Genomic DNA, 21,586 nt, shown 5'->3' on the forward strand with positions numbered 1-21,586 from the left:
ATTGCTAACAACAATGTATATTTCAAAGTGGCTGGAAGAGAGGACTTAAATTGTTCCCAACATAAATAAATGATAAATACGCAAAGTGATAAGACAACTTAACTACCCTCGTTTGATCATCATGCAATCCACACATGTAACAAATATCACAGATACCCAGTGAATATCTAAAATATTATGTATCAATTTTTTAAAAATCAGAACCATAAAATTCTACTTTCTCACTCAAATGTATCACTCAAAAGCATTCTATGGTTCTATATTTTACCTTACCAAACCACCTTATCCAGAAAATAAATAAAGACCTACATTAGTTTGTATTCAGTAAATCCTTCAGCATCTTTTTATGGCACAAAATATCTTCTAGGTGCCCTGAACCATACCAGAAATCAGCTGAAATATTAAAGTATTTTGCACAAGGCTAACTTCTCTATATAATGTAAGATTCAATTTACTTCAAATGCTTTTCAAAAATTAAAAATAAGAATAAATCACAGTCCAACTCCTCTTCTGTACAAGTCTAATATGTAGCATGATCACAAGTAGTGGCAAAAATGAAAGAATGAGAAGGACATCTGGACACGGTGCCTCACACCTGTAATCCCAGCACTTTGGGAGACCAGGGCAAGAGGATCTCCTGAGTTCAGGAGTTCAAGACCAACCTGGGCATCATGGTGAAACCAAATCTCTACAACAAAAAATAAAAATTAGCTGGGCATAGTGGTGCCTGCATGCCTGTAGTTCCAGCTACTAAGGAAGCTGAGGTGGGAAGATCATTTGAGCCATGGAGGTTGAGGCTGCGGTGTGCCATGTTACACCATGTGCTCCAGCCTGGTAACAAAGCAAGACCTTGTCTCATAAAAAAAAAAAAAAAAAAAAAAAGGACAAGGATATGTTAACTTTGAAAATTTGAAAATCAAGGTAATAATTTCTGTAAGTAGTACGTATTTCCTTGCAGCTATCATTATATTAAAAGTTTCTGTATGTTAAAGCACTTGTATGGCTTCTGCATTCCACAAACCATTTACAAACTTACTCTGATTTGCACAGGTTAATAATTTTATTTCTACAAATTAATCTATTACTTTGATCTGGGGTTTCCCAATGTTCATATTTAATCACCCTCACCATCAATTAGTCACAAACTATATTTCAAATGTAAGAAATAAAGGAGATGAAGTCATGGTCCCTGGTTGTGAAGTACTTACAATCTATTTTGGTTAGGTTATAACCAAAGTTGAACAACAGCAGTATAAAGAACAAACTAAGTCAAAATGGTATAACAATTATAATATTAAAAGTTGTACCAGACAGTAATCTCTCAAGGTAAGGCAATCAGGAAAAATTTCCTAAAGGTAAAGAAACCTGACATGGGCATAATCATTTAGAAAAGTAGGAAGAAAAAAAGAAATAGGTCAGATCTTGTGTGTATGACTTCGGGCAACTTAATATCCTTCTTTAAACCTCAGGCTTCTTCATCCATAAGAAATTCAAACAAGAGGAATATGTTTAAAAGCAAACAGAAATGAATGAGGTATTTTCTAATGAGGATTTTAGATGATGATTACATGTTATTTTATTCAGAAAATATTAAAATGTTACCAGTTACTACTGTCTACTCAAGAAATGACCTATTAGGATGTGACATGTTATTTCTATTTTACCCCGTGACAGTTAATCATCTGATAAGGGATTAATGAAAGTTCATAAAATATTACAATTTTATATAGAAATGAGACCCATAAAAGAATCTTCAAATGTAGAGAAGGTTTCACTAAGAGGAGAGACAGTCTAACATGTTTACTAAATTCCTAAGCAAAACGTAAAAAGAAGCCAGGATAATGTCCTTGATTTTCTCTTCAAATACCAAAATAACTAGATAAAGCTTACACAAAGCCTTGCATTACGAGAGATATTGAGTTTCTTCAAAAGGGCTGCACAGAGAGATATAATGTGCTTGAAAAATTTATTCTAAAAGAACATCTTAATGAAAGTAGAGAAAGTAGTATGAGACTGGTAGAAAAGAAGGAGCTAGAAGCTAGAAGACCTGGATTCTAGATTGTATCTATCAAGTCACATAACTTCTCTAAACTGCTGCTATTTTTCTCAGTCAAATATAATTAAATCCATCTTCACATGATTATTTTGAGTACTAAAGCAATAAACGTTGGTGAAAATTGCATCCTATAAAAACTTAATAAATATTAGGCAAGACATTTTGGCAAGAAAATATTCAAGAAGAATATAAATGTACAAAGAGGAATTGAATTTTTAAAAATCACTATTTGGTAAAATTCATAGTAAGAAATTGTTTCAGGCAACAATCATCAATATATGCTAAAGGAGTCAAAGTTACGGTATAATAGGGTATTACATAATTTCAAAATGTCTCCACACAATTACAGAAGACAGAAATAGCACCTTTTTGGTGGAGAAAACCAGCACATCCATCTTAATCAAGTGAGTAAAATTAACATCACCAGTAGTGGAGAAACATCACATACCTCCTGGTGTGATGCACTGAGAGTAACACATCACGCCTGTTGTATTCTGGGGAAAAATAAATTATCTAAATCTAATCATGGGGGGAAAAAAATCAAACAAACTCAAATTGAGGAATATTCTACAAAATAGCTGGCTTATGCTCTTCAAAATTATCAATGTCTTTAGGCACGGTAAAAGACTAAGGAATTAAGCCATATTAAAGAAAACAAAAGAGACACGGGAGCTGAATGCTATGTATGATGATATTTCTTTCGCTAGGAAGATATTATTAGGACAACTGGCAAAATCTGATTTAGCTTTATAGATCAGTTAATATTATATCATTAATTTCCTACATTGTTAATTCACCTGTGTTAATCACATAAAATAGTGTCTGAATTAGTTTGCTCAGGTTGCCATAACAAAATATCATGGACTGGGTAGTTTAAACAACAGGATTTTATTTCTAACTGTTTATTTTTCACAGTTAGAAATAAAATTCTGTTAGAATTTTAGAAGTTAGAAGACTGAAAGTTAGAAATCAGGGTGCCAGGATGGGAAGTTCTCTTTTCCTTTCTTCTAGATGGCTGCCTTCTAGTCAGGTCCTCACGTGGCAGCGAGAGAAGCTCTCTGGTGTATTTTCTAGTAAGGGCACTAATGTCATCATGGAGGCCCTGTTTCAAGATCTCATCTAAACCTAATCACTCCCAAAGCCTCTATCTCCAAACCACCATATTAGGGGTTAGGGCTTCAACACATGAACTTTTAGGCAATACAAATTCAGTCCATAATAATATCCCTGTTAAAAAAAAAAAAAGTGTGGTGATTACTCAAGGATCTAGAAATAGAAATAGCAATCCCATTACTGGGTATATACCCAAAGGATTATAAATGATTCTGTTATAAAGACACATGCACACGTATGTTCATTGCAGCACTGTTTACAATAACAAAGACCTGGAACCAACCCAAATGCCCATCAGTGATAGACTAGACAAAGAAAACGTGGCACACATACACCATGGAATACTATGCAGCTATAAAAAAGGATAAGTTCCTGTCCCTTGTAGGGACATGGATGAATATGGTAACCATCATTCTCAGCATACTAACACAAGAACAGAAAATGAAACACCGCATGTTCTCGCTCATAGGCAGGTGTTGAACAATGAGAACACATGGGCACAGGGAGGGGAATGTCACACACTGGGGTCTAATGGAGGGTGGGGGATGGGGGAGGGACAGCTGGGGGTGGGGAGGTTGGGGAGGGATAACATTAGGAGAAATGCCTGGTAATAGGTGACCAGGGGATAGAGACAGCAAACCACCATGGCATGTGTGTACCTATTCAACAATCCTGAACAATCTGCACAAGTACCCCAGAACTTAAAGTACAATATAATAAAATAAAAAACTCTATATGCAGACTCATACAAACAGAGGAAAGAGAAAAAGTGAAAGAAAAAGCAAATATAATTGTATGGATTCTGAGTGAAAGCTATATGGCAATTCTTTATACTACTATTACTTTTCCATGAGTCTGAAATTACGTGAAAATAAAAATTAAAACAAAAATGAGAAGAAAAAAACAACTCATTATTGATCTCTCTGATTATACCACTACATAGGCAGTTAACTCCTTTGACTAAAAGTTATTACAAACTACAACAGTTCTGCTGGCAAATATATAATTGTCAAGAAAAATCAGACGTGTAAGTGTTCCCAAAAAATCTTCCAAAGAAACATATATATTGAAATTATCTTACATTGGCTTGTTCTTAAAGCTCATTTTCCATGTCCACAAGCTTGTTCCAAGAGTAAAAACTGTATGTAACATCTGTTTCTAATTTCACATAATCTATTATTGTGGATATAAAAAAAACTTATTGATTATCACATCTATCTCCTTGCTAGTGCTAAAAAAAAAAGCACAAACTCTGCATGTTTTCAGAAAAGAATGCTTAATTTTATTTTTTTAAAAATGAGAGATTATACACAACAGGTTAGAAATAGAGATGAAGCTCAATCAATGCAATGATTCTATTAATGATTCTATTTTTTGCACTCTATCTCATTTTTCTTCTTCTATGACTTTCTCATTATGTAGTAAATTAACTTTAAATGTTGCTAGAGAATACTTGTTGAACTCACTAAGCAATGTCTAGAGATATTAACACTCAATACCTTTAATTATGAAATACTATTTAACCTGCTTCATAAAAATTATCTTCCATAGGACTACTAGGGCTAAAGATGAAAAGTCATTCTTATCAACACAGTTAAAATTACTTGGTGAGAAAAGGGTTCCACAGTCAAGTTTAGAAAATGTTGAGTAAAAGAAAATTGAGTCATTTTTTTACTAGAATATATCACAGTTTTTGACATGTTAATATATACTCTAAATCTCAAAGAGGTAAATGATTCATAGTAGCACAGAAATCCTAATATTTTATAGGAAGTACCTATATGGGTACACCACAAGTTGTAAAAAGCTACACTATACAATGTTATCCAATAATGTAACAAAGATTCTGTTTTTGTAAACTGATGCCAAGTTAAAGGCTTGATTATAGCTGAGGCAACTACTGTAATGAAGAAAGATAACTTCTAGCTTACCATTGTGAACCCTTGACCATCCATCTCTTTCACAGTCTCTGCCAGAAGATCCATATAAAGTATCAGCCCTGGGACTTGGGGGATCAACCTAGAGGAAGCAGGATTTTTATGTAAAACAGAGTTTAAACATTCTTAGACTTTCAATCTCATGGCATCAGAAAAACTACTAGAGTACAGAGACCATATATCATAAGGGAAACATGATGGTGCCCATAAGAGTCAGGCATGTTTCAAAGTAAGAGATTATTCAAATATTTTGTTATTCATTGCAAAATAAAATTGAAATTAAACCTCAGAAATTTGTAATTATATATATGTGCCTACTTTAAAATGAACAGATTTGGAATTGAAATGTTTATTACTCCAGTGCCTAGTTTGCTTTCCAACACAAGGTTAAAAAAAAAAGAGCAATCTACTTTGCTATATTTTTGAAAGTCTAGCCATTTGTTTCTTATCTCCTTAGTATGCACATTTTGAATTCAAACAGTGTCTTTACTTTGCTGTGTTTAGGCCTAGCATGCTCGGTGATATATAGCTTATTATAATAATAGCCACATTTTCTAACAAAAATTAAAAAAAAAATGCAAATATGCAAAAGAGATATTCCTATTCATCAAAATTTAAAACTTTTGAGCATCAAAGGATAATATCAACAGAATGAAAAGGCAACCCACTGAATCAAAGAAAATATTTACAAATCATTTATCTGATAAGGGGTTACTATCCAGAATAAATAAAGAGCCCCTATAATTCAATAACAAAAAAAATTTTTAATGAACTTGAATAGACATTTCTCCAAAGAAGTTATACAAATGTCCAGTAAGAACATGAAAAAAAAGTTAAATATCATTATCATTAAGGAAATCAAAATCAATATCATAGTGAGATACTACTTCACTGTAATTTTGAGATACCACAAAATCATAGTGACATACTCATTAGGACGGCTATTATGAAAATAAAGTGTTGGAGAAGATGTGAAGAAACTTGAACACTCGCACTTTGTTGGTGTGCAATGCAAAATGGTACACCTGCTATAAAAAACAGTATAGCAGTGTCTCTAAACATTTAAAACAGAATTACCATATTAATTAACAATTTTTCATCTAGGTATATACCCTAAAGAGTTGAAAGCAGGGCCTCAAAAATATATTTGTATACCCATGTTCACATTATTCACAACGTATACACTGTGACACAGCAACATCACTCATAATATCCAAAAGATGGAAGCAACCCAAGTGTCTATCAAGAGGTGAATGAACAAACAAATGTAATATATGCATATAAGAGAATATTAGTCAACTGTAAAAGGGAAAGAAATTCTCACATACTATAACATAGATGAAACTTTATGAACATTATACTAAGCAAAATAAGCCAATCACAATGGGACAATTGATCTATAATCACACTTATATGTGGTACCAACAATAGTCAAATTCATGGAAACAGAAAGTAGAATGGTAATGGTTGTCAGGGGCTGAGGGACACAGGGATGGAAAGTTACTTGCTTAATGGGCATAGAGTTTCAGTTTGGCAAGATGAAAAAAGTTCTAGAGATGGATGGTGGTATGGTTGCACAACATAAATATACTTAATATTTCTGAACTACACACTCAAAGATGGTTAAAATGGTAAATGTTACAATATATATAACCACAATTTAAAAAAAAAAACAAGTTTTTTAAAAAAGACAACCCACACAATGAGTAAAATGTGGTAAATAGCCTTACAACAGGATATAATTCAACCATAAAAAGGAATCAAGTATGATATATCCAACCTGGATGAATCTCAAAAACATTGTGATAAGTGAAAAAAGCCAGACACAAAAGGCCAAATATTGTATGATTCTATTTATGCGAAACGGTAGAACAGGCAAAGTCATGAGACACAAAGCAGATTAGTGGTTGCCAGGACTATGGGAAGGAAGGAATGGGGAGTGAATGCTTAATTAGTTCAGAGTTTCCATTCAGGGGATGAAGAAGTTCTAGAACCAGATAGCTGCATAACACTGAACACCCTTAAGGCAACTTAATTGTGCACTTTAAATTTGAAATGATAAACTTATGCTATGTGTATTTTACCACACTAGAAAAAAAAAAGATCTTATTCTGTATGAACGGAAAATAAAAAGGCTGTTTAACTCCTCTGGCATAATTGCACCAATTTCTCTGGAAGAATGCTAATTGATTTCTTAAAATTGTTTCCTATTCTTTAAGATTACTTTTCAAACCATGTACATTGACTACAATGTCTTTCCTAAAAGTGTTACATTTTGCATATGCATGTATTAAGTTAAAATTGTGTTTGGTTACCAATTTGCTAAGTGCTTCTAAAACCATGAATGGCTACAGAGAAAAAAAAATGCCTATGTTTACAAATACAATTGAAAAATCCACTTTCCTATTTAATAATGTAATTTTCTAAGTATAGACTTACAAGTAGGCATTTCTGCTTATTGAAAAGCTAGGGAGGGAAACCATTTAAATACAAATTTCAAGGTTTGTACCAAGCAATATTAGAATTATTCCATTCTAAACAATGACATAAAAAGTAATAATAAAACACAAATTTAAAGAAAAGCAGTTATTTTTTCCAAAAAAATTTAACATGGCTACTCTCACAATGCTCATTTTTGTACATGGGCATTTTAATTAAAATGTTACTATTCCTTCGGATGAAAGTATATCCTTTCTTTTCAATTTAATTTGTAATTATGGGCAAACTTAAAGGCATTCTAAAACTGACATCAAATATGCAACTATTATCTGAATACTGGTTAAAAAATACTACAACAAAAAAAGGTGACCAAAACTTATAATCAAATTATGTAGAAATGAGAAAAGTAGTCACAATAACCTCAATAAAACATTGCCACTTAAAAGTATCCATTACACTATAAATTTTCTTTTATAATAAAAAAAAATCTATTAAGAGCTGAAAAAAAAAAGACTCAGAGTCAAAATATAGGTGGAATGAAATGTTGCTAAAGGTATATTTAATTTGTTTTAAAAAGGTATCACAAAGAAAATCTGAACTTTCAGATGGTGCATGTTCAAAAAGTTATTAGCCCACCAAAGAAGCATATTTACATGTTGGATTAATTCATTTTAGAATTTAGAAAAAATGAACTAAAGACATTAGTCATATTTTTAAAAGTATCCCAAAAAGTTATTTTGCCTCTATCAGCACTTAAATCTTGAGGTTTAGCATTATTATATATGTATGTTATATTAATTCATATTTTTTATTAGTTTGAAAGCTTTTGGTAAAGAATTGCTTGTAAGGTAAAATTATACTTTATAAAAATTCAGGAAACCATGAAGATTCTGAGGGAGTCCTTTACTAAACATTCTGATTACAAACCCTTAAATTTAGTCAAAGTCTATTTGATAATCATATAAACACAAGACTCTAAATTTCAACTGTATCAAAAGCACAATTTGGTATAGAAAGATTAGAACTATGTTACCCTTAAATGAACTTTTTTCACTTTCAAAGGCCTTCCCATATTCATAAAATAATTTGCTTTGAAGATGAATTATACAAAGCTTACCCAAGCGACGTAATTTAAAAGGAAACTTACTTTCCATTTTAATTTTTATAATTTAAAAAAGGAGGGTCTTCCTTTTTAGACAGAATATTTGGCTCTCTTTTAAAGCCCTACTCTGCCATTTCAGTACTAATGTCAATTACAACCAAGATCAATTGGTAGTTATTATGCTATCTACTATATAAGAAAGAAAACTGATATGAGAGGATTTAACATGACATTCATAACACAGCTTGATTTCCGTCAGGTCTGAAGACTGAAAAAAAGTAAGTTCTTTCATTCTAAATTAATTTCCCATCTTAGATTGCTAGGCTAGCAGTCAGGAAAGAAAAGTATTAATATAAGCTAAAAGCTGAAAGATATTTCAGAATAACATTTTTTGGGGAAAAATACTGATCAGTTTCAAATAGAAATGCTTAAGAGAACACATACATGTCTAATCACAAATGGAGGTTTATCTGTTTCCTTTTTGAACTCATAGGGTCCCAGATTTAAATGGGCCAGCCGCCGCCTGGTATCTTCAGATAGCTCACACATGCGTCTTTTTGTGTAGGGAGATGGAGAGTGTGATTTTGAAGAGATTGTAGGCTGTTCGTAGTTTTTTGCATTTATGCAATATTTACTTATCTCAGGTGACTTGGATTTTTTCTTTTGCGATCTTGATGTTCTGTTTTGCAGTCTGCCGTGTGATTTTTCAACTGGAGCCGAATGGTAAATAAATTTATCCTAAACATAAAAAATAAAAATTAACTTGGTCAAAGGGGTTTTTTAAATTTCTATTGGTAAAAAAAAAAAAAAAAAAAAATTATAAAGTAATTTAAATAAGACACACAAAATCTATCAAAGTCAATTAGATCAGTCTTTCCTATCTGTGCTGATCCTGGAATAAGTCAAATCCACATTTTCCTAGATAACTCTTTCTACAGTCGTTATTGAAGTATACTGTCTCAAACTTCCTCAAGTCCAACTAACAAGGACTTTATAAAAATTAAAGCCCAATATTTAATCACCTGAAAAATTTAAGAAACAATATCAAAAAATTATTTTTCAGTATGCCAAAAAAGCAAAAACATTATCATATATATTCATGTAATTGGCTATATAAGAGAACTATGTTTAGTAAAGTTAAAAATACATGCCAAATTAGTTGATTACAAAATCTTTATAGAGAAACCTATAAAAATAAGTTTCATCCCTTCTGCTATAATTATATAAATGTACAACACAAATGTCTGAAGAACAACTCTATATATATTTTAATGAAATGTATTATTTGGATTGTAATACATACTTTAAGCTCCCGTCCAAGCTGTAACTTCACAATGACAGATAAACATACTATCTAATTCTGGTCCCATATTTTTATAAAATCAGAAACATAAAAAACATTATAAACTTAATAACTGGTATTTTATCTTCCAATAAAACTGGTTACCAGTCTAAAAATTGAGGCTAAATAAAATTTGATAATTCTAATTTTGCTAATTTGTTAGAATAACATCTTATTCAAATAATCTCTGCCTTATAAACACCTTAACAGTTAGATTACAAGCAAATAATGTAACATTTCTCCATACTTCATCCAGAGTTACAAGAAGCTTTTCAATTCAAGAAAATGGACTGCTGAGGATTTTTGAATGTCTTCCTAACTTTAATCATTTTTAAAAGCCACCAATCCTACACTTGCTCTACTTTGTCAACACCCCATTTGCTAGGGGTAACTTAGTAAATAAAATACAAATGTGAATAGGATGAAGAAGAGTCAAAAATTTTTAAGTGGATACACAGAAAAATTAATTTTCCTAAATGAAAACAAGCTTCAGCTGGGGCAATGGTCTATGCATTTCATACAGACCAGCTGCATCAGATTACTTCATCTTTTTTCTATAGTTCGTGGTATGCTTTTGGACCTTCTCTACCTTGTTCAATGACTTCAAAAAATAATTCAGAATTTTTCTGCCATATCCATTTCATCCATCACTATGACATCACAGACTTACAGAAGCAAGGAATGTTAGCATTAGAAAGGATCTTTGAGGTTTACTAAAACATCAAGCAATGAATCTTTCTAAGACCTTGGAATTACGAGTTTCTGCTTTTCAGCTTTAATTATCTAATTCTGCTGTATCTTGGATTTTATAAATATGCAGATCCATTGCATTCCCAATTCTGAAAATCCCTTGCTGACCAAAACCTTTTTTCCTCAACCGACGTCTTTCTCAGTGAATCTGTTACTTGCCCTTTTCACCTCCTTAGTCCCTAGAACTCTTGCCTCAAGTTCTTTATACATTTTTAGTATTTCTTATCTCCAGACCCAACTAAACTCATAATCATCCATTTCAGCAATTCTGTAAAGTTCCTTCTTATAGATCTACCTCTGATTATATCAAACCTTAATTAACCTCATCTTGTTTATTAAAGCTTTTACTATTGCATACTACTAGATAAAGTTATAAATTACATAGTATCTAATACAAATGCATGCTGTCTAACCCTACTTGTTCCTAATGCATCCTGTTCATGCCTAGTAAAACTTTATAAAAAAGTGACTGTGTTATACTATTTCTAAAAGGGATTGACCGTGTGACTTGCTTTGGACAACAGGAAAATAGTACATGCAGCACAAGGAGAGGCCTGGAAAGTACTTACCCTCTCTTACTCCAAAAAACTTCCTGCCACCATGAATGAGCTCGAATTCTTAGATGATGAGACCCTTGTGACTATCATCCCAGCTGAAATCAAGCTCATCACCAGAAATTTAAGATCCTTTCCCTGGGCAAAACGTCTGCCAGTGTCAGACATGTGAGTAAAGCCATCCTAAACCACTCATCCCTAGCCAGCCATTCTAAACTAAAAGAATCAACCAGCAGATCCACAGAATTGTGAGAAACACTTGCTGTTTTAAGTCACTAAGTTAGTGAGGTTTGTAATACAACCAAAACTATGTGATACAGCAGATTAACAAATTTATATTCATAAAGTTACTACTGATATTTAACTATTTAGGTAATAAATTCCACTTTGCAGTAGGTAAAAACAATGAGTAGAAATGAAAACTAGTTTTATTCCAGAAAATTCATAGTAATATGCTTAATTTTTCAGTCCATTTAGTTAGTGACAACATATCCAATTTGAATATAAAGTGCCAAAAGGAATAAAGATCATTAGAAGCATTTTTGTAAACCTAACTTTTTTACAGTTTCACTTCTCTCAAAAGTAAAAATAGTTTGTATTGTCTTTGAAACTAAAAATGCTGCTTTATACCCATTAAAATTTTAATTGTAACTAATATTCACTTGAAAAAGTAGACTTACTGCCTTCTTAAATACAATTAAAGACTGTTAACATTCAGAATTTTAATGTAAAAGTGAATACTCCGTTGTGCCTACCAGGTAATTTTTTCTATCTCATATTTCAACTGCTTCTTCTGTATCTCCCCCAACTGTCTTAATTTCCTAAAAAAATAGCCATAGTAACAGCTGCAATATTCATTAATAATAATGTTATATGCCAGGCATACTGCATATAATCCCTAATCTTTACCGAAGCCTTATGAGGAACTCAAGCCTATATCTGTCTGTTTCTGCAAAGAATATTTAAATAAAACATATTTCCTTAAATACTGACACCAATGCCTTTTCTCTCATATCTCTGTTCAATAAAGATCCTAAGTCAAAATAAATAAATAAATAAATGAAGCACCCTATCAAAAGTTTATAAAGGGAAATATTAGTTCATAAGTACAATTAAACTATGAATGGGTAATGGCTTTACATTTAGAAATGGCTTTCACCAAGCTGTATCCTTATAATGTATGTACTTTTGTATGTATATGTTGTAATTCAGACAAATGTTAAAAAGAAAAAAAGACTTCTCTCTCCATCTATTGGAAAAACATATTCCAGTGTGAAGAAAAAAAAACTGTCAGAGTCTAGGCAAAGCATTTCTAACAATTTACAATGTGCACAGTGCACAACTAAAAATAAGTCAATAACATATCTCTGCATTTGGCAAGCATAGGTTTTTAGAGCACTAAAAGCTGTGTTTCAGCTTGCATCTAAAAGATAAATAAGTACAGCCTGACTCTGAATTATTCAATATCTTTCTAAATAAAATAAGAATGATCCCCTCGATAATTCTATATTTTACCTTTCTTAGCTCAAGTCACAGTTATCATCCTCAGCAAATTTACTTGAACACTGATAATGCAGTAAACGAACAATCTACTCCTTCCATGGTAAGCCTACCCTTTTGAGCCCTCTGAGTTTTACATATTATTGGCTCTTCATCATAGACAGGTCACTGTTACTCTGTCACAATGCAACTGCACATGAGTGATATCTGGACATTGTTAGATAACCTGTGGACAAGGAAGTAAGCTACCTTGGTGACTCAGTAAGAATTCAGACCAGGCCAGGCACATTAGTGCACACCCATAATTCCAGCATTCTGGGAAGCCAAGGTGGGTGGACTGCTTGAGCCCTGGAATTTGAGACCAGCCTGAGCAACATGACAAACTCTGTGTCAAAAAAAAATACAAAAATTAGCCAGGTATGGTGGCGCGAACCTGTAGTCCCAGCTACTAAAGGGACTGAGTCAGAAGGATCGCTTTAGCCCGGGAGGTCAAAGCTGCATGCCACTGCACATCACCCTGGGCAAGAGTAAGATCCTGTCTCAAATATATTTTAAAAAGGAAAAAAAAAAGAAGTCAGACCAAATGGACATTAGATCCAGATATCTCAGACACAGATGATCCTTAGGCTGGAATGTCCAAGATCCTCTTGATCTGGCAGTACCAGTATAGCCACCAAACTGAGCAACAGTCCCTTAAGAAATCAGAGACAGTCAAGAAACCATACTCACTAAACACCAGTAACCCATCTGAGAACTCTGGTAACATTTGCTAAAAAAGGTATCCTTTGAACATTTTCCAGTAACCTGTAACTTCCATAAGATTTAAAGATGCCTAGATCTCTGTGAGACTACTTCATCCTAACATCTTTATGGCAGGTTGATTTCTGTGCATTAAAATGAAATGTCCAAGAAGTAAAAAACAGTAGTAATAATCATCACATGATGACATCCTCTATCATACATACCAAACTTTTCATTCTCACATTTACTAAGTTGTAACCATACTGCTAAATACCTGTATTGTTTTACTTAAACTAAAAATTGATCCCCGAAAAAGTGAAAAGAGTTGCAGCTAAAAATAAAGAAATAATGCTTGCTAAATGGCCACAAAGATGACCAAATAAATTAAACTATTAAATACTTTATACAAATAATTTTAACCTGAGTGCGGCATTTCCTTGAACTAATCAGACATTCAGTAATCACTGAAGTTGTAGAAAATTCCAGCTTTGGAGCATTTCCCTGAGAAGAAAGAAGAGGGTACTATTAGACATTTCCATTTAAATGGAGATAATTATTAATGATAAGCATATGACCTAAAGTAAAATCAACTGTCAAAGTTCAGCTGTTTCATTGTTAGTTTGAACTTTTTATTAAAGATTAAAAACAACATAGTAATGGCTAAATGTTAATAACAGTGTCTCTGCTGATGATTCAGTTATGACTGATTGTATTACTTTTAAAAAATAATTAATCTATTTTTTCATTTTTAAATATTTGCCTGTCAAATCATTTCAAATTTTTAAACAATGTTATATTATAGTTATAAATATATAAACATACTTAATAAATTTCAGCTTTTTTCTTTTACAACTTAAGACATATTTTATTATATAGTCAAGAAATAAAGGTTAGCTTGATTTAGCCATTCCACAATGTATACATTATATCAAACATCATGTTGTATATCATAAATATATACAATTTGTATTTCTCAATTTTGTTTTTCTTAGAGACAAAGTCTCTGGAGTATAGTGGTGCCATCAAGCTCACTGCAGACTCTAACTCCTGGATTTAAGTGATCCTCTCCCCAAAGGCTTCCTAGTAGCTAGGACTACAGGACACATTACTATATTAAGCTAATGTTTTCATTATTTTGGAGATACAGGGTCTCACTATGTCACACAGGCTGGTATCAAACTCCTGGCCTCAAGCAATCCTCCTGCCTCAGCCTCCTGAAGCACTGGAATCATAGGCATGAGCCACTGGGCCTGGCCTGTCCATTAAAATTTTAAAAAACAAAAGCAAAAAACCCAGCTCCTGGGCATGTAGTTCCTGAAAATAGAAAAGATAAATCTCTACTAATTCCGCCAACATTTTTTCCTATAATGTATCTTACATTCATATCTAGAAATGAATGTGGTTTGTATTTCTAACATTTCAATCATCACCTTGAACACTCTTTGAAATAAATAGAGACAACGATGGTAAAATTCAAAAGGACAGTAATAAAGTATCTCCGAAAGTTTTGGAAGCACACAATTACACATTCACCAAAACATTAAAGAATATGGTCCATGCCCAAGGCAGTTTCATTCTAATACAGTAGAAATCAGACATTGACCAAAGTATTAGGATGGTGCAAAAATAACTGTGGTTCAACAGCTGGCCTGAACAGATCCAACCTGTGATTAAGTTTAAAAACATCACATATATTAAAGAAAAGGTACATCAGAGCTGCCTAACAATTAACTGAACTGATGTAGTCTTGAAAACTTAACACTGTCATTCTTACCACATTCTACTCATTAGAATCACTACAGTCTACATTCAAGAAGAGCTGTTAGGCTACATTTTCAATGTGTGTTCTTCTGCAAACGTATCTTCATAGTGATATCTACTATGCCTGCTTGTTAATTATCTAGTACTACAAAACAAATCGCCTTGAAACTTAGTGGTTGAAAGCATGAGAAAATATTTATTATCTCACATAATTTCTGTGGGTCAGAAGTCTGAGAGAGGTTGAGCTATGTGTTTCTCTATTGAAATTTCTCATGAAATTGTGGTCAAGATGTCATTTAGGCTGCAGTCATCTGAAAACGCAACTAGAGCTGGAGCATCTGCTTCTCAAGTAAGTTCATTCACAGGGCTGTTGGCTGGAAGCCTCAGTTCCTTTCTAGCTTTTGGCAAGTTCAGCAACTCATAAACCTCTCCAAAGGGCTATTGAGTCTCCTCATGATGTGGCTCTAGTTAATCAAAGTGGATAATCCAAGAGCAAAGCAAGAAAGAAGCCACAATGATGTAGTCTCAGAATCCCACACTGTCACCCCTACCATATTCTATTCATTAGACTCACTAAGTATAATCCAAACTTAAGGACAGAGTAGTTAGGCTACCTTTTCAATGAAGGAGTAGCAAAACTTTTGTGCACAGGTTTAAAATCACCGGTCTGCTCTCTGACCACAAACTACTTACATTCCTCTCACATGGAAATACATTCATGTTCTACCAGAAAAAAAAAGAATTAAAGTCTCATCCTTCTACTACTTCCGCTTGAAATCTGAGATGTTGGCATCTTAATAAAACCCTGGTACAGATAAAGCTACTGAGGTGTAATTCTTTATGCATAGCTCCTAAAATACAGTTTCTTACAATCAGAAGATATATGACCTAAAGAGAAAAGTTATCTGCCTCACACATCCCCAAGGTGCACATGTGCAGCAGGCACAGGACAATCACTACAGACATTCCTGTTCAAAAAGGGGAAAATAGGATAACAATTCTGAAATACAGCCAGGGAAATGGTAGACCTTCCTTGATTAGGACTTAGTCCTGTTTCTGTTCAGAAATAACTATCCACGGTCCTTGGCTTCACATTCTGGGTACTTGCTTTCATCCTTTGAATCACTATTCCTTTGCAATGAGAGGTAGACTGTTTGAAGCTGCATAGTGCTCTGAGTTTGGGTCCTATCAATAGAATTATGAGGATTCGGGAGCCTTTTCCTTTTGTAATGTCTCTCTCAATTTTGGACCTAACTGGTGGCATTTCTGCCAACATCATGTTCTTATATTTCTTTTTTTGGTACTCATGTGAATCTTATTGGAGTTCACTCCATTAGACAAAAGCCACACCCTTCTCTATACTGGGCTTCTGCTGAGAATGCTGAGAAACAGTACCCTTAAGTGTTTAAGCAAAGCTATATTTGATTAAACAATTTCTAAGGCAAAATGTTAGATATTTATGAGGTTTTAATGAAAGACTTTACAGTCACATCCTTAGTTTCACCATCAGATCATAATTTTCCAAAAGTACTCTGCAATGATTTTTGCTCATAAGTCATTTCTTCAATTTCAGCATTGTCTGCCACTGGGAAGGACTCAGAATCATCAGAATCAGTAAGGTCCAACTCTCTTAACAGCCTTTCCTTTCATTTTCTCCCCTCTCATATTGTGCAACCCGCAGCAAAAAGAAATATCCCCTTTAACACTGCCTACAAGCCTTCTTAGACTACCACTTCATTAGACACCTGTTCTACATTCCACATTAATATAGGTGGCTGTGCTGTTAAACTTGCTGCTGTTGCATGACAAGAATCCCCTTCTCTGCTGGTTTTCAGTAACATTTATCTCACTTTCCTGCAAACGCTCATCCGAAAATTTATTCAAGGATCTTCAAGCTTTAACACTCTTGCAGAGTCCGTCCAGCTTCTACCCTCTCCTCTATGAGAGACAGCTGCTTGAGGGTTCTTATACATGACAGGTGACTTCTACCACATGAGTGATCCTCAAGTGAGTGCAAACCAGAAGCCCCAATGATTTTAATGACCTGACACCGAAAGTATAATACTGTCACTTTTGTCATGTATCTGTTAGAATCACTGGAAATAGTGACTTAATAGGAGGGGAGCTAGCTCTGCCTTAGAAAGAGAGGAATATCAAAGAATTTCTGGATGTATTTTATAACCACCACAACCTGGATTATAACTTATCACTTTACCCCTTCCCATATATTGCTGGTCACATAATAAGAACTCAATCAATGTTTTAGCCTTTATTTTACTGAATTTTAAAAATCCAGCTGTATCAGTCAATGTTCTCCAGAGAAACAAAACTCATGGGATATACATAAAGAGACTTATTTTAAGGAATTAGTTCACACAATTGAGGGAGATGAGAAGTCCAAAATCCACAGCTGGCTATTGGACTTCTCATGGCAAGCTGGAAACTTGGGGAAAAGTTGTTGTGCAATCTTGAGTGTGAAATCTGTCGGGCAGGCCTGCAGGCTAGAAACTAAGACAGAATTTCTGCTACAGTCTTGAGGTAAAATTCCTCCTTCAGACCGGGAGCTATGACTTATATCTGTAACCCCAGTGCCTTGGGAGACCAAGCCCAGGAGTTTGAGACCAACCTGAGCAGCAGAGAGAGACCCTGTTTGTACCGAAAAAAAGATTTTTTTAATTTGCTGGGTAAGGTGGTGAATGTCTGTCATTCGAGCTCCTGGGAGACTGCGGTGAAAGGCTAGCTTGAGCCCAGGAGGTCAAGGCTGCAGTAAGCCATGATCATGCAACTGCATTCCAGCCTGGGCAACAAAGCAAGACCCTGCCTCAAAAGCAAAACAAAACAAAATAATCCCTGCTTTATCAGAAAACCTCAGTTTTTCCTTTTCAGGTCTTCAACTTATTAGATGAAACCCACTCAAATTGCTAAAGTAATCTCAAAGGTTATCTCCTTTATTAAAGTCAAGTAATTATAAATATTAACCACAACTATCAAATACTTTTTAGAGTAACATCTAGACTTGTGTTTGGTCAAATAACTGGGTACCATAATCTAGCCAAATTGACACATAAAATTAATCATCACACTATTTCAAATGTCAGTTCCTCTATGAAGTCTACCACAAGATGCAACTCATTTATTCAATTTAATCAAGAGACATTTACTAAGTAACTACTCCAGGCAAGGTACTGTGTTAAGTGTTAAATTAAAAGATGAGAAAGTCAGAGATTCTGCTTTAATGGAGTTCACAATCTAGAACAGGAGATATTATCATCATCACTACTCCATCATCACCATCATGATATTCATGGCTATCATCATATCACTAACATTTATTGAGTGTTTACTTGCCAGACACTGCTATAACCCTTTACAAGTTTACACTAATCTACCCAAAAACCCTATGATATCTCCATGTTATAGTGCTTTGCCAAAGGTTACTCAGTTCATCCATGAAAGTGGCAGAAATTAATCCCAAATGTGGTCTGAATCCTTGCCATAGTAAAGGCTTCAGGAAGCTAGCCTGGGACTCACAGATGATTATGCACAATCACAAGAATTCCCAGAAGGAGTGCATTGTTTTCTGCCAGGGCAACAAACTACTGATTGAAGCATTTGTCCTATTCATATTTAAATATAATGATAGATATGGCTAGACTTAGAACTGCCAATTTGGTGTTCAGTTTATATATGTTCTATGTATTTTTATTATTTGAGGCTTTCTAGGAATCTCACCTGCATATGCATAGGTAAATGGTCATGCAATGAACCCATAAAAGTCCCACCCTCTACTGCTTACCTGTGTGTAGACTAGGAAATCATTCAAAATTGCAGCCAAGACTCCAATCTCCCTTTGCTTTCACTTTTGGCTGGACTTTGAGTGTCTCCCCTTGACATGCAGTTTCACAGTCGGCCAAGAATAGGTGGAGAGTTTACCTCCGCCCTTTATTATTACCTTACTTCCAGGACCTCCCTGTCAACTTTCTGACAGGTATAATCCTTGCCACAGTCACAGCTCTGCCTAGCAAAGTTGTTAGGTTTCTTCATCTGCTCTAACTTAATCCACCACAGTTAGCAGGCAAAGCCATGCTATTTGTGTCATGCCCAAAACTGATTCTAACTTCCCAGGTAGCAAAGCTGCTGATTTTTGTACCTAGCTCCAGAAGTGATAAACTCTCATTCTCACTTACCAAACAGAGTATAAGAGCATCCCAGTCAAGAATGTTAATACTCTCGCCAGTTTGTTAATACTCTTCCCGGTTATACCCAAAGCTCTAGCAGTTTTTCTTTTTTTTTTTTTTTTTTTTTTTGAGACGGAGTTTCACTCATGTTACCCAGGCTGGAGTGCAATGGCGCGATCTCGGCTCACCGCAACCTCCGCCTCCTGGGTTCAGGCAATTCTCCTGCCTCAGCCTCCTGAGTAGCTGGGATTACAGGCACGCACCACCATGCCCAGCTAATTTTTTTGTATTTTTAGTAGAGACGGGGTTTCACCATGTTGACCAGGATGGTCTTGATCTCTTGACCTCGTGATCCACCCGCCTCGGCCTCCCAAAGTGCTGGGATTACAGGCTTGAGCCACCGCGCCCGGCCTCTAGCAGTTTTTCAAGCACGAAAACTTCATGTGTCTTTCCTTGTCAGTTTCCAGTATCCTGAATTTGTTTGTGGAAATTTTGTCTAGTTTTACACTCATTTTGTGTGGAAGGAAGAACTCTCAATACCTTCAAACTGCCATTTCTAGAAGTCCTAATTTTTATATATTTTTGCTTTAATAATCCATCATCTTCCAAGTAAATGTAAAAGTAATTCAAAATAAATGATGAAAACATAAATCCCAGTTAATGGTCCATAATCTTGAGTTTATATTGCCATATTGGTATCATACAGAATTTTTAATTACCTTAAAGAGTTCATAGTTTTAAAATACGATTATTTGTTCACTGTATGTTTCCACACAGGTCTTGAAATACTCTTTGAAGACTTTTATAGTACAGAAGCTTGCTAATGGACAATGAAATATCCCAAAGAAGGTATAGCTTTATAGACTTACTACTTAGTCAACTTTTATACTTTCATTAAGATGAACCAGCTTTTTCTTGGAATAGGGCATATGATAAATCTACAGGAGAAATTACTTAGTTCAGTATATTTGTTCATACATCAATACTCTCCTTATTCAGAATACTCTAATATTTTACAAAATTAGTTTTAAAGATCTGTCCAAATAATATCAAGCTAGACAATTTTTGCTTTTCCTCTTTTGAAATGGCATGGGCTTCTCTCAGTTTCCCTGTATGGAAGACTTATTTTCAGCAATAAAATATTTTCAAATCATCCACAGAACCTGAAGGAAGTTATAGTAAAAGATAGAGAGTAAGCTGTCACTTAATGCAGCTTTTAATTTTAGGTGTATGAATATATATTTCCATTACATAAATGTTTTACAACTAATCTACCAAACTCCCAGTAACAGACATGTCAATTATTTCCATTTTCACTATTATGAACAAACAAATAAACATTCTTAAAAAGGCTCTTAGTATACCAGAGAGAATACACCTTTAAGATATACTGTTATTAGTCCATTTTAATGGTACTGATAAAGACATACCTGAGAATGGGCAATTACAAAAGAAAGAGGCTTATTGGACTTACACTTCCACACAGCTGGGGAGGCCTCACAATCATGATAGAAGGTAGGGAAGGAGCAAGTCACATCTTACATGGATGGCGTCAGACAAAGAGAAGGCTTATGCAGAGAAACTCCTGTTTTTAAAACCATCTGATCTCATGAGACCCATTCACTATCATGAACAGCATGGGAAAGATCCATCCCCATGATTCAATGATCTCCCACCAGGTCCTTCCCACAACATATAAGAATTACGGGAGCTGCAAGAGGAGATCTGGGTAGGGACACAGGGCCATACCACATCCTTCCATCCCTGAATCATCCTAAATCTCATATCTTCACAGTTCAAAACCAATCACGCCTTCCCAACAGCCCCCCAAAGTCTTAACTCATTTTAGCATTAACTCAAAAGTCCACAGTCCAAAGTCTTGAGACAAGGAAAGTCCCTTCTGCTTATGAGCCTGTAAAATCAAAAGCAAGTTAGTTACTTCCTAGATAAAATGGGGGTATAAGCATTGAGTAAATACAACAATTCCAAATGGGAGAAATTGGCCAAAACAAAAGGGCTACAGTACCCATGCAAGTTCAAAATCCAGCGAGGCAATCAAACCTTAAAGCTCCAAAATGATCTCCTTTGACTCCGTATCTCACATCCAGGTCAC

General features: G+C 34.4%; 1 protein-coding gene across 5 annotated transcripts in view; it reads right to left on the reverse strand.

Moving 5' to 3' along the window:
* The window catches only part of SPATA6 (spermatogenesis associated 6), a 158,457-nt gene that overhangs the window by 81,594 nt on the left and 55,277 nt on the right, over nucleotides 1-21,586 (reverse strand). For all 5 annotated transcript variants that reach the window (XM_032247523.1, XM_032247521.1, XM_032247520.1 and 2 more), the window contains 3 exons: nucleotides 13,955-14,035; nucleotides 9,092-9,385; nucleotides 5,101-5,188 (listed from right to left, as the gene is read on the reverse strand). In XM_032247523.1, the coding sequence (XP_032103414.1) occupies nucleotides 5,101-5,188; nucleotides 9,092-9,385; nucleotides 13,955-14,035 (463 nt within the window). The remainder of the gene's footprint in view (nucleotides 1-5,100; nucleotides 5,189-9,091; nucleotides 9,386-13,954; nucleotides 14,036-21,586) is intronic.

This window comes from Sapajus apella, unplaced genomic scaffold, assembly GCF_009761245.1.
Source record: "Sapajus apella isolate SASKATOON/1434 unplaced genomic scaffold, GSC_monkey_1.0 scaffold62, whole genome shotgun sequence".
Lineage (NCBI taxonomy): Eukaryota > Metazoa > Chordata > Mammalia > Primates > Cebidae > Sapajus > Sapajus apella.